The 20,235-nt window shown below is 33.5% G+C and overlaps 3 protein-coding genes and 2 non-coding genes across 6 annotated transcripts; 1 reads left to right on the top strand and 4 right to left on the bottom strand.

The window, feature by feature from the left end:
• Positions 1 to 310: 310 nt before the first annotated feature.
• On the bottom strand, positions 311 to 4,568 carry LOC125213229 (elongation factor G, chloroplastic). The gene is made up of 5 exons (XM_048113652.1): positions 4,409 to 4,568; positions 3,958 to 4,195; positions 1,965 to 3,382; positions 1,016 to 1,528; positions 311 to 715 (listed from the first exon to the last, which is right to left on the bottom strand). Exons 2-5 carry the CDS (start codon positions 4,190 to 4,192, stop codon positions 548 to 550), a joined length of 2,334 nt encoding a protein of 777 aa, XP_047969609.1. The 5' UTR covers positions 4,193 to 4,195; positions 4,409 to 4,568; the 3' UTR covers positions 311 to 547.
• Positions 4,569 to 6,390: 1,822 nt separating this feature from the next.
• Positions 6,391 to 8,019, bottom strand: LOC125211901. 2 transcript variants are annotated; one of them, XM_048111861.1, is made up of 5 exons: positions 7,953 to 8,019; positions 7,794 to 7,871; positions 7,604 to 7,708; positions 7,388 to 7,443; positions 6,391 to 6,690 (listed from the first exon to the last, which is right to left on the bottom strand). In XM_048111861.1, exons 1-4 carry the CDS (start codon positions 7,953 to 7,955, stop codon positions 7,435 to 7,437), a joined length of 195 nt encoding a protein of 64 aa, XP_047967818.1. In that variant the 5' UTR covers positions 7,956 to 8,019; the 3' UTR covers positions 6,391 to 6,690; positions 7,388 to 7,434. The 2 variants fall into 2 exon arrangements, with proteins under 2 accessions (XP_047967818.1, XP_047967817.1); XM_048111860.1 differs by lacking the exon at positions 7,388 to 7,443.
• An 82-nt stretch (positions 8,020 to 8,101) lies between these two features.
• Positions 8,102 to 8,187, bottom strand: TRNAY-GUA. The gene is given in 2 exon segments: positions 8,102 to 8,137; positions 8,151 to 8,187. It is a non-coding gene; the product is annotated as a tRNA-Tyr (tRNA).
• A 3,196-nt stretch (positions 8,188 to 11,383) lies between these two features.
• Positions 11,384 to 11,467, bottom strand: TRNAY-GUA. Its single transcript is given in 2 exon segments — positions 11,384 to 11,419; positions 11,431 to 11,467. It is a non-coding gene; the product is annotated as a tRNA-Tyr (tRNA).
• Positions 11,468 to 16,916: 5,449 nt separating this feature from the next.
• LOC125216111 (heavy metal-associated isoprenylated plant protein 6-like) lies at positions 16,917 to 19,691 on the top strand. Its single transcript, XM_048117737.1, has 5 exons — positions 16,917 to 17,064; positions 17,145 to 17,292; positions 18,023 to 18,219; positions 18,368 to 18,458; positions 19,007 to 19,691. Exons 1-5 carry the CDS (start codon positions 17,056 to 17,058, stop codon positions 19,561 to 19,563), a joined length of 1,002 nt encoding a protein of 333 aa, XP_047973694.1. The 5' UTR covers positions 16,917 to 17,055; the 3' UTR covers positions 19,564 to 19,691.
• Positions 19,692 to 20,235: the final 544 nt, after the last annotated feature.

A 20,235-nucleotide genomic window follows, 5' to 3' on the forward strand; every position in this document is an offset into this window, starting at 1 on the left:
CCTTCATCCAATAGGCCGAGGATCGAGGTAAATGGAAACACCAAAACAGAACAATATTCCAATTTCTCAATGCAAAAATTAGTGGCTGCGGTTTCCACTAACTAAACAACACACGCACACCACCACCACAACAAGAAGCAACAGGTTTCACTTTTTGAGACATCAAACACACCAACACAAACTTAAGCCATCGCCAACTATCCATGATCTCTACAATGCTACCAAAAGTAAGTGGAATAAAATGAGGTATCAAGATTAGGGGCAAGGAAATAAAAACTATTTACAAGTTGTAATAAGGAAACAGCGCAAGTATCTTCAATAATCTTCTATAATAGTTGATCTTCAATTAAAAAAACCAATGTATTTGTACATGGATACTTCGTAAACCCTCCAATGCCTTATCTAACAAAAATGTTTTGGCAACTTCAACAATAGAACAGACAACTGAACCTTATGTTGTCACAGTAGTAATCTTGCACTCATTCCTTGCATAAAGAATCCTATTTTCCATTGTAGTCCGGTGCGGCCTACAATCTCAGAAATAGCATTATGCAGCAACTGGCTCCTCCTTCTGGGCCAGCTGGTTCTGAATATGTTGAGGGACAACATCAAATTTGGCCAACTGCATAGTGTAGGAAGCACGCCCTTTGGTCATTCCTCGAAGAGTGCTTACATACTGAAACATCTCAGCTAAAGGCACCAGGGCATCCACCACCTGAAAACATGGTTGAAAACAAGGTTAATTTTCAACTGGACCCAGTTGATCACAAAGACGCTTCAGAAGAAACTACAACTGAGATTTGTCAAAGATACATCTTAAACATTAAGGGGCAGTTTGGTAGGGTAGATGACTCATTATCTTGAAGTTATATGAACAAAATTGACCTAAAATGTGTGCTCTTATCATGTTTAGTTTATTTATCTTCCCTACCAAACTGTCCCGAAGTGGCTGAGGATTTAACTGTCCCGTCTGCAGCGATATGAGATATAGGGTACAAAACTTCATGACGCGTACCTTCAAGCCACCTGGTTTATCCCCAAAGTTGTTGATCTGACCTCGCCTTGAGTTGAGATCACCAATCACATCTCCCAAATGCTCTTCAGGCGTGACAACTTCCACCCTCATGATTGGTTCGAGCATCTGAGGTCCAGCTTTCCTTATTCCTTCCCTAAATGCTCCTCTGGCAGCCAATTGGAATGCCAAAACACTTGAATCAACATCATGGTAAGACCCATCGACTAATACTGCACGAACATCAACCACAGGGAAGCCAGCCAGCACTCCGTTCGGCATGCTTTCTTCCAACCCCTTCATCACACCTGGTATGTATTCTCTCGGCACCGCACCTCCCTTGATCTCACTCTTGAACTCGTACCCGCTACCTGCTTCTAGTGGCTCAAACCTGACAGTGATATCCGCAAATTGACCTGCACCCCCAGATTGCTTCTTGTGCACATACTTGACTTCCGTGACCTTGGAAATGCTTTCCCGATAATTGACTTGGGGCGCTCCAACATTGGCTTCAACCTTTGTGAATATATAGAGCAAAGTTAGTTGCAGGAACACTTTAAAAAAACCCAAAAGTTTACTTTGTTGTGCATGGTATGAGGATTTTAGTTGCAACTCTGGATTCAACTATTATTTAAGAAACTATGATTTAAAATTTATCCTACTCCTGAAGTATACAAATAGAATTATAGAATAGAATATTTGTTCGTGTTGCCTTATTCTTGCCCATCTCAGCTCCCACTCCTAACATTGGGTATTGCATATCTTATCACCTAATGCGACATAAGATTTTGGAAGTGAATAAGAACTGAGATTGTGTAGGAAACTCCTACAAATGATATTAAATTTGAATGAAACCACTAAGGTGAACTGGAATGCAATATGTTCCAAGCAAATATCCATATAGCAAGAAAATATTTTGTGATGAGAGGATAATTAGTTCAGAGAAGCGGACCTTATATTCCCTCTTGAGCCTGTCAACAATAATTTCAAGATGCAACTCTCCCATTCCTTCGATAACTGTTTGATTGGTTTCTTCATCACGTGAGAAGTGGAAAGAAGGATCTTCCTGAGCAAGCTTGATTAAGCCAACTGCCATCTTATCAATATCAGCTTTAGTTTTTGGCTCGATTGCAACCTTAATCACAGGATCTGGGAAATCCATCCGTTCTAAAACAACAGGCTTCTCCGGATCACACAACGTTTCTCCTGTAATGGTATCTTTTAGACCTGCGAGTGCGATAATATCTCCGGTTAAGGCTACTTTAGTGTCCTCTCTGCTGTTAGCGTGCATTTCCAGGAGTCTACCAATCCTCTCTTTCTTCCCTTTGTTTGAATTCAACACATAGGAGCCAGATTCAAGCTTCCCAGAATACACCCGAACAAATGTAAGAGACCCCACAAAAGGATCACTCATGATCTTGAAAGCTAATCCAGAAAATGGTTCATCATCACTGGCAGCCCTCTCAAGAACCAATTCTGGATCCTCGGGATCTGTCCCCTTCATTGGTGGCAAATCCACAGGAGAGGGCAAATAATCTACGACAGCATCCAGTAGAGGCTGGACACCTTTGTTCTTAAAGGCCGAGCCACATAAAACAGGAACGAAACTGCCTGAGATAGTTCCTTTCCTTATTAGCTTCTTAATGGTGGCCTCATCTGGTTCGATTCCTTCCAGGTAGTTCTCCATAGCTTCATCATCCAGCTCAACTACAGTTTCAACCATCTGAGCCCTGTACTCTTGAGCTAAATCTACAAGATCAGCTGGGATATCGACATATGCAAACTTTGCACCCAATTCCTCCCCAGACCAAACCACTGCCTGCATCTTCACGAGATCCACAACTCCTTTAAAAGTATCCTCTGCACCAATTGGGATTTGAAGCACCAGTGGTTTTGCACCCAGGTTCGACACAATCATATCTCTAGTTCTAAAGAAATTTGCTCCTAGCCGATCCATCTTATTCACAAAACATATCCTAGGAACGCCATATTTATCAGCCTGCCTCCAGACAGTTTCAGACTGAGGCTCCACACCAGCAACACTGTCAAATAAACATATTGCACCATCTAAAACCCTGAGGGCCCGCTCCACTTCCAGGGTGAAATCAACGTGGCCAGGAGTATCGATGATGTTAATCCGATGTTTGTTCCAAAAGGTAGTTGTTGCAGCAGAGGTAATAGTGATCCCTCTTTCTTGTTCTTGTTCCATCCAGTCCATAGTTGCTGTTCCCTCATGCACCTCACCGATTTTGTAGTTTCTACCAGTGTAGTACAGGACTCTTTCAGTAGTGGTGGTCTTCCCTGCATCTATGTGTGCCATGATTCCAATATTGCGGTAGTCCTTTAATGGAATCGTTCTCTTCTCCTCTCCTGAAAAGTAAATAAAAGTTATGATATTTCTCACTCACACATAATCAGTATACTAATCTTAAAAATTCATCTGCAAGTCAATAGCCCATTCATTATGATAACAAGTAGTTAACTAGGCTAAATCCACTTTATGCAGGTAATTTCTAGTCTACTATAAAGAAAGAAAAGTACATATTTTAAAAAAAAAACGAATCAGATAAGATTAATCATTTACAAATTTGGTAAAGATGATAAGCATGTATTTAGGATTTTGAATGTAAAACATGAAAATCATAACTGCGTAATCACACAGCACATTTCCTTTAGGAAAATTACAGTAAAATTCATGCTGTCCCAATATAGACCATCCACTATATTCGAGTTCAGAGCATTATAACACAGTTATTCATCTTTCACTTGACATTACTGAAAAATGACCATTAGTTGATAGCAACAGAAAAGGAAAATAACTAAATACGCAATTCACGGGTAATTCACTTAACTTTTGCTGATTATGTACCTCAATTACTTAACAATCAAATAAAGCAGACTTGTATTGCAGCAGTTATACACTTCACACACACACAGAGAGATACCTGCAGCCATGGCAATGACAGAGAAGCTCCCCCTCTTCTGGTTGTGGCGTAAAGTTGAGAGCTTTGTGGAAATAGCAACACTAGCGAGAAATGAAGAAGAAAGGGCACGAACTGCGGCAGAGGAAGTGGACCTACGACGTCGTGCGGAGTGAGATACAGGCCTAGGCGGCAGAGGCCTCCGCGAAGAGCCATTTAAGTTACAGACGGCGGAGGATGACATTTTCATCACGGCCATTATCTGTTTCCAGTGAAACACAACTGAATTAGATAATCAATTGGAGGTAGAATTTGGTGTGCTCTGAAATCAATTGCAATTAATATTAAAATAGTTGGTTAAATTAAACCGAGTCACATAAAATAACCATAACCATAAAAGCATGCTGACAAACATTTCATCGAACAAGTTGTGTGCAGTGACAGAAAACGAATGAAACTGAGGCAAACAACTAACCTGAAGCGCAGCTGGAGTTGAAGTGAATTGTGAGCTCCTTTTTTATTGATTAATTAATACTCCAACTAGATACATGTATATTGGATAATCCGAAATCAATTGGAGGGATAGAGGGATAATGCAAATTGGAGGTGGGATTTCGTGTGGTCCGAAATCAATTTCAATTCAATCCACTTCAATATTACTACTGGTTTACACTTTCTGCCACGTCACCCAGAAACCTCTACCGCAATTTCTTTTCTTTGTTTGTGTGCTCAACATGGTTTAGGATAATTATACCAGCCATACAAAATACAATACTCTATTTTATCAATGTTTTAAAACAATACAACTAAATTATTTGAAAAGAATGTTTAAATCCTATTTTTATATACTTTTGTCGTCCCATAAAAGATGTCACATTCACACTTGTTTGATGGCACAAGATTTTAGAAGATTTTGTTTCATGTGCTAAGTAAGACAAAATAAACTTTCCATGTCTCGTTCAAGATGTTCATCTTTCCTTGTTAGTCTATCTCATTCAAGATGTTCACTTTCTATATTTGGAAATAAATCTCTTTCTCCTTTCTGTTTATTAAAATATTCAATTACTTTTTCTCTCTACTTACTCCACCTAACAACTTCTTCTAAAATCTCGTGTCACTAAAAATGTTAGATATCTTGAGTGAGACGGGAGAGTAATATTTAAATTAATGTGAGAGAGAACTTTAAAAAAAATGAAAATGTGACATAGGGACAAATTAAAAAAGAAAGTGAGACATCTTTTATGGGATAAAAGGAGTATTAAGTTTTATAATAAAATGTAGGTGATAATGCGTTAGTGGAATGCGAGGTCCACTGACCAAAATGATAAAAGTGAAATGTGACAAATTTTGAACACTGACAAAAATGGAAATAAGTGATAAATTTTTAATAGCATGAGATTTTAGAAGATGTTTGTGTATTAAGGAGAGAGGAAAAATAATATATTTATATTAATGTGTGAGAAAGAACTTTTTCTAAAAGAAAATGTGATATTTTTTATGGGACAAACTAAAAGAAAATGTCACATTTATTATGAGACTAAAGGAGTATTTTTTTATCAAAAATAATGTCTTTCCATTAATTTTTAATGTATTTCAACTCAAAATAGTAATACATCTTTATAAATATTGTTGAGAACAAAGTATATTTGATTTTTTGATGGAGAATTTCGTAGTGATACTTTTTTTTCACTTTATTTCTTCAATGGAAATTTTTAGTTCTTTCGTATTTCAGTGGTGAAGAATGATGACTTTTTTGTTAATATCTCTAACTTTTGGTTTAAAAAAATTCAAAACTAACGGCGTTAAAAAGTGTTAAATGAAATGTATTAACTTAAAATATAATAAGTAAAACATTTTGTAATGTAAACTTAAATTTACTTAAATTTTTTTATTCCAATTTGAAATATTGATAAAATACTTTGTATTTAAAGTATAATTACCCCTAAAAATGACATATTTAGCATTCCAATAAATCTTAGACATTGATTCATTTATTTTGTGCATGTTCCAGTCATATAACTTAAAAACATCAAGGACCTCGTAATTGAAAAAAAAAAGGATATTTTAAAGAATGATGAACCGCAACTTAGTTGATAAGACGTTTCTCCTTCATCTAATGGGCCAAGGATCGAGTCATCAAGGGGTAAATGGAAAACCATCAAAAAAGAAAAATATTCTAATTTCTCTCATCCATACATAACCCCCATTTAAATAAGAGAGAAGAAGATGCAGATAAGCACCGGGTACGAGCTACTGTACCGTGGGTTTATTCAATGCATAAATTAGTGGCTGCGGTTTCCACTAACTAAACAACACACGCACCATCACCACCACCACCACAACATAATAGTTTTCACTTTTTGCGACGTCAGACACACAAACAGAAACTGAGGCCATTGCCAATGATCCATGATCTCCGCATGGATTCAAAATCTCTACAATGCTACTAAAAGTAAGTGGAAGAAATGAAGTATCAATATTCGGAAGGGCAATAAAACTGCACAAAGATATTTACAAGTCACAGCAAGGAAACAGTGCAAGTATCTTTTATATTAGGCCGAAAGAATTCACGATGTAGTGCAGTAGGAAAATATCTATAGACATATGTTTCAACGTTTAAGTTATGCCTCCAAAAGAACTCACTTGTGGTCTACACAAAGATATAGCTGATCTTTAATCTTGCTTGCAATCATCAACTCCAATTGGTTTTGGAGACGAATCGGCAGTAGCAGCAGCAAGGTCCTCCTTCCCTGAAACCTTTTACACCGACATCCTACTTTATTCAACAATTCAATGCTAACCGAAACAAAATTGAAATGCACATTCTAAAAGCAATAATGCAGTTTTGCAATGGCACCATTTAAAGAATAGTAGACTCATGAAAACTTCTTAAACAACTATAGCCCGGTAGAAATTCAGCTCCTAAAGATGAACTAACAATGTCAATGTTCGACTAAGCTTGCTTAAGGAAGTTAAACGCGAGTTGTGAAACGACCCCAAGCATCCAAATTTCAGATTTTGACAGCAATTAACACACCCCTTAACAGTCGAATTATGAAATCTTCTTGAACAACTATAGCCAGGTAGAAACTCCGAGCTCCTCGAGATGAACTAACAATGTAGGTGTTCTACTAAGCTTGCTTATGGAAGGTAAACATGAAACATCCTCAATCATCTAAATTAAGATTTCGAGCAATTAACACGCCCCATTTAGATGTTATAATCATATACAGAAGCAAGGACAAAGTCATACGTACTGCGATTTCCGCAGCATGATCCAAATACTCATTCGTACCATAATCCACAAGGACCAATACGTAAAAAACGATACTCCCTATTCTGGATACACACGAATATAATGACCAGCACACATGGTATTCATGAAATTGATATCATTTTTATCAACCCCCTAATATGTTGAGTGAATCATGACTTACAATGCAGATTCACATACCTTATTGCTAAGTAGCTACACAGCAAATGCCAGCGAGCTACTGTAATTTAAGTGTTCTGCCAATCAAACAAATTTTTGTAACTACGTTTCATGTTCAATTTGTGCATCAATTAAGAGAAAGGAAAAGTCAAAAGAGTAAGCAAAAGCCCCAAAATTACATCCCCAACCCTAATAAAAGACATCAGAAATCAATAATCAACAAAGCAGTCTACTTACTGAGCCGTTGGCGGCAGTTTTGGCGGCGGAGGGTCTAATAGGGCAAGCCGCCGGAGGTCTCGCCGGCTTCCGATACTCCCACCCAAACAATCCGTAAACCTTCGCCTGCAACAAAAATCCCCGGCCAAATCAGATCAATTTAGTCACACGAAAACAGGATCGGAATCTAGATCGCAGAAATTGAACATACCATGATCAAATCGAAGATGACCGGCAATAAATTGACGATTGGGACGAGAAACAACGGCAATAAACACGCAATGCAAACCTGCAGAATCGGAGGAATTACAATGAGAAAATCGTGCGGTGAGATTGAGATCGGAGGCGATTGAGAAAAATCGAGACTTACCATGTTCACGGTGAACCGATTGACTCCCTCGTTTGGCGAATTCTAGCTGAGAAGACTTGATCTTATGATCTCATCAAATCAGTATTTTAAAAATAAAAAATTATAAACAAATTAATTACTACTACTATTTTCATAAATAAATAAATAAATCCAACCTGCCGGATTCGAACCAGCGACCTAAGGGTTTCAGGTTTGATACTACAGTCCTCCGCTCTACCAACTGAGCTAAGGTCGGTTATTGTATTTCCAAATCTCTACATATAAATACTAACAACATTATTCAAACTAAAAAAACTATTTTGTGTGATCAATAAGACCCCTACTTTTAAATTTTCCTCATAGTGTGACATTTGGTTATTTTCATTAATGGGATTGGTAATGTATGTGAGAAGACCACTGACATGGCATTTGGGAGAGGTAGGAGAAATAATGGAAATTTGAGACGATATAAATGAGCGGAAGAGAATATGTAAGCAAGTGACTAGGGGCAGTGACATATGTGGAGGTACAAGAGGCCGTCCATTGCTGATTCATGAGGATCACGTATGGAGTTGGAAATTTAAGACGATATGAATGAGTTGACGAGATTTTGCAAACTAGTGTCTAAGTGTAATGACAGATTTAGATGTAATTGAAAGGTCGACCAATTTCACTCCCAGGAAATTGTACAAAAACGGATAAAGAACTTTGTATATTTTCCCAACAATTTTGCTTTTTTCTCTACAAGTTCTAGAACTAAGACTCATGTTTAGGTCTTTCACACTCAATAACTTATGTTTTTTTTTCAAAAAATAACTAGGTTTTATTAAATATTACTCCTGATTACATGTCTTACTTTTCATTTTTTTCCTAATGAGGCTACGAAGATTTTTGTATTAAAATACTAAGGGGGCAAAGGTAATACAAAATACGCATATTATAATGATGTTATCTATATATCTTTGTATAAATGGATAATTCAGGTGGGGCAATTGCCCCTTTATACATACACTAGATTCGCCCCTGTTAATCACTGTCAACTCATGAAAATCGAAATTTTTTATGATTAGACATTCATCTCAAAAAACCACTCCTTTATTATTCTAATTATTAAACATTTATCTCAAATAACTACTCCTTTGGTATTCCATCTTCAGTTACTAAATTTAATAGCAGGAATTGCAGTACTAAATTTCATTAGGATCTAAATAGGAGGAACTCTATGAGCAAATAAAATTGAACTATCAAAATTTCTGGATGAGTTGTGATCAATGTCGAACCATTTTTAAAGACCGAACTAGAGACCAAATCTCATCTATGCATTATTCACATATGATGATTATTAATAAACGAATCAATTATGTCTGCGGATCTCGAATTTAGGCTACCAATTATTAAATTACACAATTCCACATCCAAAATCGGCAGAGATGATCTGAATCACGAAGAAATTTGCAGGAGGGAAGGAGAAGAAGGTTGCCAGACGCTGAGATCTCCGCGGCACATGATCCCCGCCGTCCTCCGGTGCCATCCGGCGCCGAAGAAGAGACACCGCGCTGCCACATGCAAGAGAAGGCTCTTCGAGCTGGATTTCTTCGAGGTCGTTGCAAGAGAAGAGGGCGACTCGTTTTCCAGAGGTGTGCAGGTAAACAGCTGCAATGGCGTTGGCTCCACCAAGCGGAATTGTTTTCTCTGAAATATTATTTTAATTTTTTACACGAGTTTTGTTTGTGAATTGTTTCACACTATGATATGAGCGGTTCTGATTTAGGTGAAATCTTGATCTGAATTACAAGATTTCTTAATAAATTTTATGGTTTTTTTTTTAAGTAGGAGCAATTTATCTTAATTCGTTATAGTAATTTACATTTATGAAGCTTAATTGATGAATATTGGGAATTATTGAATAAATATAAAGTTACATTCAACAATTTGCAGCAGAGAACTCGAATAGAATATTATATGTGTTTACCCGAGAGAGATGAAATTAAATGTCAGATTAATTGCATTCCTTTAGTGTCTAGACTTAGGCACACGTTTGGTGCTTTATATATATAATAAACTATATTTACTAAATAATGAGATGAAATTAAATGTCAGATTAATTGCATTCCTTTAGTGTCTAGACTTAGGCACACGTTTGGTGCTTTATATATATAATAAACTATATTTACTAAATAATGAACTAAATGAAGTATGCTATGAAGTAATTTTAACATGTTACTAAACTATATTAATGATACAACAACTTTTAGTGATAAATGTTAAGTGGTAGTAATGAACTATATTCAATAAATAAAGAACCAAATGAACATTAGTAATGAAGTAAATATAACATTTTATTGAAATACAATATTAAATGTGTTAAACGTCGAGCAGTAATAATGAACTTATTACTTCATTCTATTAGTTTATTACTCCATTCCATTAGTTTAGTACTTCATAATGTATCATAATTATCTTTTAGTTGAAATAAATTCGGTAGGTAATGAATGCGAAAAATTACTTCATAACATACGTTCATTTAGTTCATTATGTAGTGAATATAGCTCATTATATACTCCAGCAAGTTTTTATTGAATAAAAAAAAATTAAAAAAAATTATGTCATATCACATTATGAAATATTAAACTAATGAAATAAAGTAATAAGTTTATTACTACTGCTTGACGTTTAACACAGTTAACATTGTATTTCAATAAAATGTCATATAATGTATGTTATGAAGTAATATTTCGCATTAATTAAATATCGAATTTACTTCAACTGAAAGATAATTATGTCATAACACATTATGAAATAATAAACTAATGGAATGAAGTAATAAACTAACGTAATGAAGTAATAAACTAACGGAATGAAGTAATAAGTTCATTACTACTACTTGACGTTTAACATAGTATTTCAATAAAATGTCATATTTACTTCATTACTAACGTTCATTTGGTTCATTATTTATTGAATATAGTTCATTACTACCGCTTAACGTTTAACACTAAAATTTGTTGTATCATTAATGTATTTCAATAACATGTCAAAATTACTTCAGTACATACTTCATTTAGTTCATTATTTACTCCGAAAAATTTTTATTGAAGAAAAAAGAATAAAAAAAAATAATAAATTTTTTAAAAAATAATAATTAAAAAAATAAAAAATAAAAATAAAAGAAAAATAAAAATAATTTATTGAATAAAATATTAAATTAATTGTAAATTAATCCAAACCACAAGCTTAAGAAAATGGATGACCCTAATTTGATCTCTAGTTCGATCTTTAACAGTGGATTTGTAGATAATAGGACTCTTGCTTTGATAATATCGAATTATTTTATTGTTATATGAGTTTGTCTATTACGTGAATATTAATCGTGATATAAAAAGTGCAAATTTCCAAATTAAAGTAGGAAAAATCCATTAAAATAATAATAAACGCAGAAAAGAGTGTAAAAGTCCGACCTGCCGGATTCGAACCAGCGACCTAAGGATATCAGCACACACTACAGTCCTCCGCTCTACCAACTGAGCTAAGGTCGGCTGTGTTCTCTAGTACTAGTACTTAGTATAATAATTTGTGTATTACACTTTCCTTATAATTTTGATGGAAAAAATAATGAACATGTGTTATTTTATTCTGTTTTCTACTATTTCCAACATCATTGCAACTTGTAGGGGAAAAAAAAGGGGGTTGGTGTGATTGTGACATTAAAAATAGGAAGATTCCAATTGCAAATTTGGTGAAATATTATGTTAATTTATGATTAATTGAAAAACAAAATAGGCTACGAATCCACGAGCACATTGGATTGGGTTGTATTATGGGCCTCAATACAATTCATTAAGGCCCATATTTGAAGGGCCCCAAACTTCAGCAATATACATTTATTTTGTAATTTCTAGTTTAATTCAATTTTGGGTCGATCAATTACTAAACTTTTGTCACACTGGTTTTAGACAATCTCTCATTTTCTCCTCAAATACTCCCTCCGTCCCACATAATTTTACACAGTTTGACTTAACACGGATTTTAAAAAAATGTAATAGAAAGTGAGTTGAAAAAGTTGGTGGGATGTGCTCTCGCGAATATTGACCGGAATCCTTTGCAGTAGTTGAAACTTCAGAAATAAAGTGAAAGGAAATTAAACATTGAATAATTCACATGGGAATTTTAAAATTAATATGCAAAAATAGAAAAAAATGCTAGGATTTAGGAATTTATCGGCAAGTAATCCATTGTTTGATACCTTGACATGCCCCAACTTTTAAAGAATTATAGTCATATATCTCTCTTGTCTATTCCAAAATTATACTAGTTGAAATTTCTTGGTATACTTATATAGTAGTACTATATGAGCACCGAATTATCAAAATGAATGTAAAAGTTATGCACAATAATTGTGCATTATTTGTTAGAGGGCCCATAACCGTACATCACACGAGTACTTACCAAGTAGCATTATATAAAATAAACCCAAAAACTTTTAAACAAACTACATGCTTACAAAATAAATTAAATTGATTGGATCTCGAGAATTATAGAAGCTTCATTGGGCTGTGGTAGCCACGAATTTATGATTGAGATATATGGACCCCTTATAATTAAACTTTGGAATTAACTTATCCCATCCAATGATTCACTACTATACTTAATTTGGTATCAAAAATTTTTAATTCTTATTTTTACTTAATCTTTTAAATTTGATAATGGGACCGCAACAATAAAAAGAGGAAAAAATTTCAATAACTTCGATTAGACATAAATAGTGCTCACAAGAAGTGTCCCCAAACTAATTGATGATGGTGCTCGCAATAGGAATTTATAAAACGTGCAAGATATCAGTGTTATATGCTTATATGTTTATGAATATAGACACCTGACAAATTTGAACATCTTCTTGAATTATGAATACTACCTCCGTCCCTAAAAATTTGACATAGTTTGACTTGACCACGAGTTTTAAGAACTGTAGTAATAGAAAGTGGGTTGAAAAAGTTAGTGGCATGTGAGTCTTACTTTTATATATTAGTTTTATAGTAATAAAATATTAATGAAAATGAATTAGTAGAATATAGGATCCGCTGTCAAAAATAATAAGAGTAAAAAGTAATAAATTTTTAGGGACGACGACAAAGAAAACCGTGTGACAAATTTTGGAGGGAGTATAATTTTCAGTTGCAACTTATACAAATTGATTCTCCGTTACTTTATTTGTATATTTTTCAGTTACAAATAGATTCTCCATCACTTTATGTTAATATATATTCATGTGTCGCACACTTTTTTACACAAAAAAAGTTCTTTTTGCGTTGTATGTTTATGACTCACTCAAGTTCATGTCCAAAAAAAGAAATCAAATTTCGATTATTATTAGTATGTTTAATGAAAATAATCAAAATATCATACTATACAACCTGTATTTTTCAACTTTATTGTCACACCTTTTGTCAAAGCTGTGAACTACTGCTTTAAATGCCCAAATTTATTTAATTGTCAATAACAAGTTAACAGCCATGTTGTCGGGCGTGCGTGACTTGTGAGGCTGCGCCGCCGTTATTTTGAAGCTTTTTAACTAATTAATTAGGTATTAGTACTATATACATGCATGAATTTGTTTTATTTTATTTTATTTTTAAAACTTATGCCAAAAGATATAGCTTTAGAGTACGCGTGGTTAATAACTTAATATGATAAGCATCTAATTGGCTAATTATTTTCTTATCACCCCTATCACCCAAAACTTATGCAGGGGTGATAACTCATATGGGAATGAAATTTTATGAGCAAAAATGAGTTATTATCCCTACCAAACATGCCATAAATGTGATTACTTACTATTCCATTTTTTTTTTCTCGGGAAACAATTAAGTCATTTCATCCTTTAATTTATTACTTGAGCTAGCTTAACACACTCAGGCAATTTTATTGAAGATGTCCTATATTTATTTTTGGTTTGTCTCATCCAATACGATACATTTTTAGTTAGAGAAATATGTGTACGGTAATTTTAGAAATAAAGCTTGTTTTTATGTGTTCTTGTTAAAATTCTAATATCTTGTCCCACATCGGCTTGGTGATGATCCTATCTCTTCGATATAAGGATGAATAACCCTCCCCCTTATGAGACTTTTTAAGGGGTGAGTGGCCCATTTCTAATATGGTATCAGAGCAGGGCCCAAGTCGATGATGGTTTATCTCTTTATCTCTTCTCTTGCCTACCCACGTGATAGAAGTCCGATGTGTCATTCCGGCCCACACGTGAGGGGGCGTGTTAAAATTCTAATATATTGTCCCACATCGGCTTGGTGATGATCCTATCTCTTCTATATAAGGATGGATAACTCTCCCCCTTATGAGGCCTTCTATATAAGGATGGATAACTCTCCCCCTTATGAGGTCTTTAAAGGGGTGAGTGGCTCATTTCTAATAGTTTTTCTATTAGTTAAACTTATGTAATTATTTACAATTCTATAAAGCTGTTTTTAGTACTGTTTATTTTCTCATGAAAAGTTTGACAAAGCTTTACATGTGATTGGGTGTGAGTAAAATGAATCTAGAAAATACATTAAGATGAAAGATTATGGAAATAAAAACCTTTTGAAGTCAATTGATAGATCCAATTTTAGGTATTTAAATTCAACACGACTAGAAAACCTAATTCAAACTTAAGTGAATTCTCCCCCAAAAATATGTATATACCACCTAACTGAAATTCTTTGCTATAGATGTGAAAATACTTCTAATAATAGCAAAACGTAGCATTGTTTTTCTTCATTTTGATAACATTATGTCTTCTTTTATATTACTTGATAAGCATCGCAATTAATTGAAGTGACATAATTGAAGATATTTTTGACTTTGGCATATTTCAGTTCACATTTATACTAGTACTAAATATATTACGAGCTTAATTTAATTAATTTGTATTTAGTATTGCGTGGTACTTTGAAAACGCCATTGAATGTCTTTAACTATTTATATTAGAAAAAACTACAAAATAAAATGTGTAATATTGTTGGCTGGCATTATGTAATTATTGAAATATTGTAGTGATGATGCTCAATTTTTTACAAGAAAACAAAATAAATCAGTGTCATTCTTTTGCGTTGAGGAAAAGCAATTTCTCCTTTAGTTTTCCAGCCATAGAAAAGGCATCTTACGTGATAAAAAGGGAGATCAACTCAAACATCAATATTATGATAATTTATTTATTTATTTCATATGTATATAGGGATGAAACTAGTATTATGGGGTGTAGTTCACATTAATTAGTATTTCCTTTTTCATTTTTCCATTTTGCTATTTTTAGTACATTACATAGTATTATTGGAATAATCAAATTATGTTTTTTCTGAGATTATATTAATTAAATTTTATTTTTATTTTTATTATTATTATTATCATAACAGTTAATTATTCATTAAAAATCTTATTATAATTACAACAACAATAATATAGTTTATTATTGAATTAATTTACTAAGCAATTTTTAATTTAAATTTAAAATTTTGGATCATATTATTATATATGGAGTAATTACTTTTATTGTTATTTTATCTATTAAAAATTTAATTCAAAATCTTACTTCAATTAGTTAACACTATCTCCTTTGTAAATTATCTTTTCTTTTTCTTTATTTTCTGTAATAGTCGAAATATACACAGCTAAGAAATTGATTGGCTAGCTAGGACCTTCCAGATCAAAAATTTAAATTATTTTATCTTTGCCTATCCAATCATCCCTGCATTAAGGTCCATAATTGGTGGCCTTTTTATTTCTTTTTTGGAGGACATGTATTTTGGAGTTTTATTGGTTATATAGATTTGCATAAAGGGTTTTTAGCAAACGCACACTATTAGTTCTATCATATTTAGTCCAAATTTGTGTGTGCGAATTGGTCAAACAGTAAAGTGATAATGTCTGATCTGGTCAAAAGCCTCGGGATCAAATATACCATATTATACAAGTTTTATAGCATTGGAGTTCGCTATAATTGATCTCCCTTAAAGGTTAACGTCCTCATTGGTTACGACTAACTGTTTTCCCTAGGTTACTGTAACAAGTTGTCTTGGAAATGACCCGATTGGTCCCGAATAGCTCCTTTCCGTACTACCACAATGAGTTGTCGGACTTCTCAATTAAAGTACCAATGTTACAAACTAAACATAACAACATATTCTAAAAAAAACTAGTCTATCATGATGAGAATTCATTTGGTTTATATTCCATATATATGCAGTACACAATACTACTATTTAACAATTGATATTATAGTTTCTCCATCTCACTGTATACTTTTGTTTGGGCACGAATTTAAATGCATAATTGATAAAATAAGAGAGAACTGAAACAAAAAGTAATTAACGTATTGTTAGTGGAGAATGAATACCACCTCATTAGAGAAAAAACAATTTCTAAAATTAGAAAATGCAAACTCTTATGACGCAAACTAAAAACGAAAGAAAGCACATTTTTGTGAAACAGAAAGAATATGTGTTTTCTTGTACATACTTAGGCAGTCACACAATTTTATTAATTCATAACTACATAAATGCAGAATGCTCCCTTTATTCATTAAAGAATAATCTCATTTTCAATTTTCTTATTCTGTTTTCACTTTAGTAATCACGCATTAAAACTCGTGAGAATGTGAAATTATATTTCATAGAAAATGGAGTGTTAGATATATCATTCTCTAAATGACAATACACACAAATAAAATATTCACATCATGGCATAATCTAATTAATGAGATATATAATCTCATAATTAGAACATTAAATTTCTTTTCCCACTCATCTAAAATGGAAAATTCAAGAGGTCATGGCTCTAGTCATCCAAGTCCAATCTCACGTCATCATGATTGATGCCTCATGCCATCCCATCCCACTCACATCCTCACATACCACATACCATACCACATATACATTAATAGTTTAATACATACACTTTAATTTCCACACACACAAAAAAAATCATATTTTAAAAAAATTCCCTGGGCCCACATCACCTCATCACAAAAACAAAAACAAGCTCTATATATCTCAGATATTGCCTCCATTTTATTTCTTCAAACAAATATTCACTCCTTCAAAAAATCAAATAAAAATCCCAATTCTTGCTGCAAATGGGCGAGGTAATTAATTAATCTTTCATGGTGAGTGTGTGTGTTTTGTAATCATTGTGTTGAGTGTGTGTTTGTGAGTTTGTTTTCAGCAAGTTGAGAAAAACAATGAAGGAGAGAAGGCGGCGGCGGGAGGCGGCGGAGAGGGAAAAGAGGGCCCCACCACGGTGGTGTTGAAGATGGAATTACATTGCCAAGGCTGTGCCAAGAAAGTGAGGCGATCCATCAGCCATTTACCAGGTACTAATAATTATTCATTTTATTTTATTTTAGATGATTTTTTTAGTGGAATAAAAATTAGGTGAGAGTTTTTAATAATATTGCAATTATCGTGTGGTTGGTGAAATGTAGATTTTAGTGATTAATTAGCTTTTTACCAACTATAGGCCACACGAGTGCTGTTAATAATTTTTTTTTCTACCAATTTTTTTATTTAATTTTTTAATGATGAAATTCCTCATTTATATGTCAAATAAGATAATACTATGATTATTAAAATACATAGAAACCTTATCGAGAAGATGTATGTAAAATTGTTGATTTTCTTGATTTGGTAGCAACTAAAGTAGAACTTTTCGGATTTGTTAAGCAACTGACATATTTACCGTTGGTTACAATCAATTCAAATTCATTTGAAAAAAAGAAAAATTTAAATTCAATCGCTTGAGACGCAAAAAAGAATCTTATTCATTCTCTATTTTAGTCAGTCTCATGAATATAATTCACTTTCATTTGTTTTCAATAAAAAAAGTTCTCATGTTCTATAGCTAACCACGTTCAAATGATTAGACCAAACCGACCATTTATTTTAAGTTCAGCTAGCTTTAGCAAAAAATTAGACATTTTCAATTAATACACTTAGATGATGGGACAAAATCGAGAGTTGGTGTTGGGGTTTAGTAGCAGACATGATAAGCCAAAGTAGGGACCGGAGAAATAATTGCGGTGTGGTGTGGTCCATTTTGTGAAGGTGTGGAGACGGTGAAGGCCGACTTTGACACCAAGAAATTGACGGTGACGGGAAATGTGGACCCCAGCTGGCTCCGGGAGAAAGTCGAGCTGAAGACCATGAAGAAGGTGGAGCTCATCTCCCCTCAGCCCAAGCCCGACGACAACAAGGCTGGTGAGGTGAAGAAAGCAGAGGATGATATTGGCAAGCCCAAAAAGGTACTCCTAATTAATAGTATTTGACTTTATTAATAAGATAGATTGTATAAATATGTTATTTTTTGTGATTTTGCGTGTGTTAATGTTGGAGTATATTTTAATATTTAGTTTTATATGTTTATTTATGTTGTGGTTCTATAATTTTCAGGCTGTTGTTAGCACTGTGATGATGAAAACAAAGTTGCACTGTGACGGATGCGCGCATAAAATAAAGAGGATTATAATTAAGAATTTTGAAGGTGAGTTTGGTAATCTTATCTTATTTCATTTTTATTTGTTTATTTCTACTACTACTCTCTATTATTAATCCGAATGAATGAATTGGACCTAATCAAAAAGTTGATTTCCGTTCGGATTTTCGATTTGGATCCAATTAATTTTTGAAAACAAAATTCAAATTTTATTTAATATATTTAATTATTTTGTAATTAATTTTATATTAAAAATGTTTAATTACTAATAATTAAAATATTTTATTTTATATTTCATTTTTTTTGGATATTTCTGATTTTTTCTCGGCTTAGATTTAGTTATGAAAAACTAATTTTACGTACTTGGATTGATTCAAATTTATAGATTACAAAATTCAAAATTTTAAATTGGTTCGAATTTGACAAAAATTTAATTCGAATTCCAAATGTTGACCCCTGTCACTTTTATCACGATCGATGCCCCTACATTTTTTCAGTACTAAAAGTTAAAATAATAATAATTATAATAATATTTTGCTCTTCGTTTATATTTTATGTTGTATGATATAATATGGGGAATTATTTCATGATCATAGGTGTTGACTCAGTAACAACTGATCTACAAAAGGATCTGATCATTGTGATCGGAACAATGGACGTAAATGATTTGGTTACATATCTAAAAGAGAAGCTGAAAAGAGGAATTGAGATCGTTCCTCCAAAAAAAGACGACAGCGCCCCTGCCGCAGAGAAAAAGACAGAAGAGAAGGGGAAAGCAAAGGGCAAAGAAGAAGAAAAGAAAGACAAGGAAAGCAAAATCGTGGAAGAAAGTGGTGAAAAGAAAAAAGAGGATGGTGGCGACAAAAAAGAAGGCGAATCGAAACCAGTGGCAGCGCCCGCGGCCGAAACTAAGGTGGAGACGAGCAAGATGGAGTATCATAATAGTTACAATCCAGAAACGCACTATGCCATGCCCATGGTGATGTATGGACATGAGGATTATGACATGCATCGTCATGAAAGTGGTGGCAATATGGGCTACTACATGGCCGGGCGGGGCGGGCCTCCTCTGCCGCCGCCTACGTACTTGAGCGCGGATGCGAATGATAACATGTTCAGTGATGAGAACCCAAACGGGTGCTCCGTCATGTAATTATCTTCACTCCTAGAGTTGCAATTTTCAATTATATACAAGTAATAGAAAGTGCAATTAGTGTGTAACATAGAGTATATAATTCTCGTTCCGGAAAATATTGAATAAACCTTTTGTATTTACCTCTATATAAGACTATTAGTTTTTTAAAGAATACGTAACAAATTATTTTTACTCAAAAGATCCTTGTATATTGATCAATATTGATTAGTAAATAAACAATCCAGATTTCGAAACATTAATGATATTAGGAATAGTTAAAGTCATGTGAAGTTTAAGAAATGGTCTGGTCTTCAGTCCTCAATTTTTTGCTTATTTTCTATCTGGACAAAATCAAATGTCTTATTCATGCAATTGTTTTAATCATTATTACTAATGATATTATAAATTCTTTTTATGTGACGGCCGTCGTCTAATACATTAATATCTCCGAAAATTCTATTTTAACTGTTTTGATTAAAATGTATACAACCCAAAATAACAACGTTTTATTTGGCTGAAAACATTATGTCATAAATATAATTATACTTTTACATATCACTAAAATAATGACATGTATTTATAGTAAAAAAACGATTGTTTCTTTGCCTTGATGGGAAAATCATTATAATTGGGAAAATACGGCCTTGATTTCTCTAGTTAGTCACTTTAATTACTAGTACTTCCCGTGTC

The sequence above is a fragment of the Salvia hispanica genome, chromosome 3, assembly GCF_023119035.1.
Source record: "Salvia hispanica cultivar TCC Black 2014 chromosome 3, UniMelb_Shisp_WGS_1.0, whole genome shotgun sequence".
In the NCBI taxonomy this organism is placed as follows: domain Eukaryota; kingdom Viridiplantae; phylum Streptophyta; class Magnoliopsida; order Lamiales; family Lamiaceae; genus Salvia; species Salvia hispanica.

Excerpts from the sequence above, each read along its gene's own strand:
- LOC125216111 (XM_048117737.1), top strand. Across the intron at positions 18,220-18,367 it reads ATATTGGCAAGCCCAAAAAG|GCTGTTGTTAGCACTGTGAT; the intron begins GTACTCCTAATT and ends TATAATTTTCAG. Across the intron at positions 18,459-19,006 it reads TATAATTAAGAATTTTGAAG|GTGTTGACTCAGTAACAACT; the intron begins GTGAGTTTGGTA and ends TCATGATCATAG.
- LOC125211901 (XM_048111860.1), bottom strand. Across the intron at positions 7,709-7,793 it reads TCATCTTCGATTTGATCATG|GCGAAGGTTTACGGATTGTT; the intron begins GTATGTTCAATT and ends TTTTTGTTGCAG. Across the intron at positions 6,691-7,603 it reads AAACTGCCGCCAACGGCTCA|GTTTCAGGGAAGGAGGACCT; the intron begins GTAAGTAGACTG and ends TCGGTGTAAAAG.
- LOC125213229 (XM_048113652.1), bottom strand. The coding sequence starts at position 4,192 with ATGGCCGTGATGAAAATGTCATCCTCCGCCGTCTGTAACTTAAATGGC. Across the intron at positions 3,383-3,957 it reads TGTCATTGCCATGGCTGCAG|GAGAGGAGAAGAGAACGATT; the intron begins GTATCTCTCTGT and ends TTTACTTTTCAG. Across the intron at positions 716-1,015 it reads ATAAACCAGGTGGCTTGAAG|GTGGTGGATGCCCTGGTGCC; the intron begins GTACGCGTCATG and ends CCATGTTTTCAG.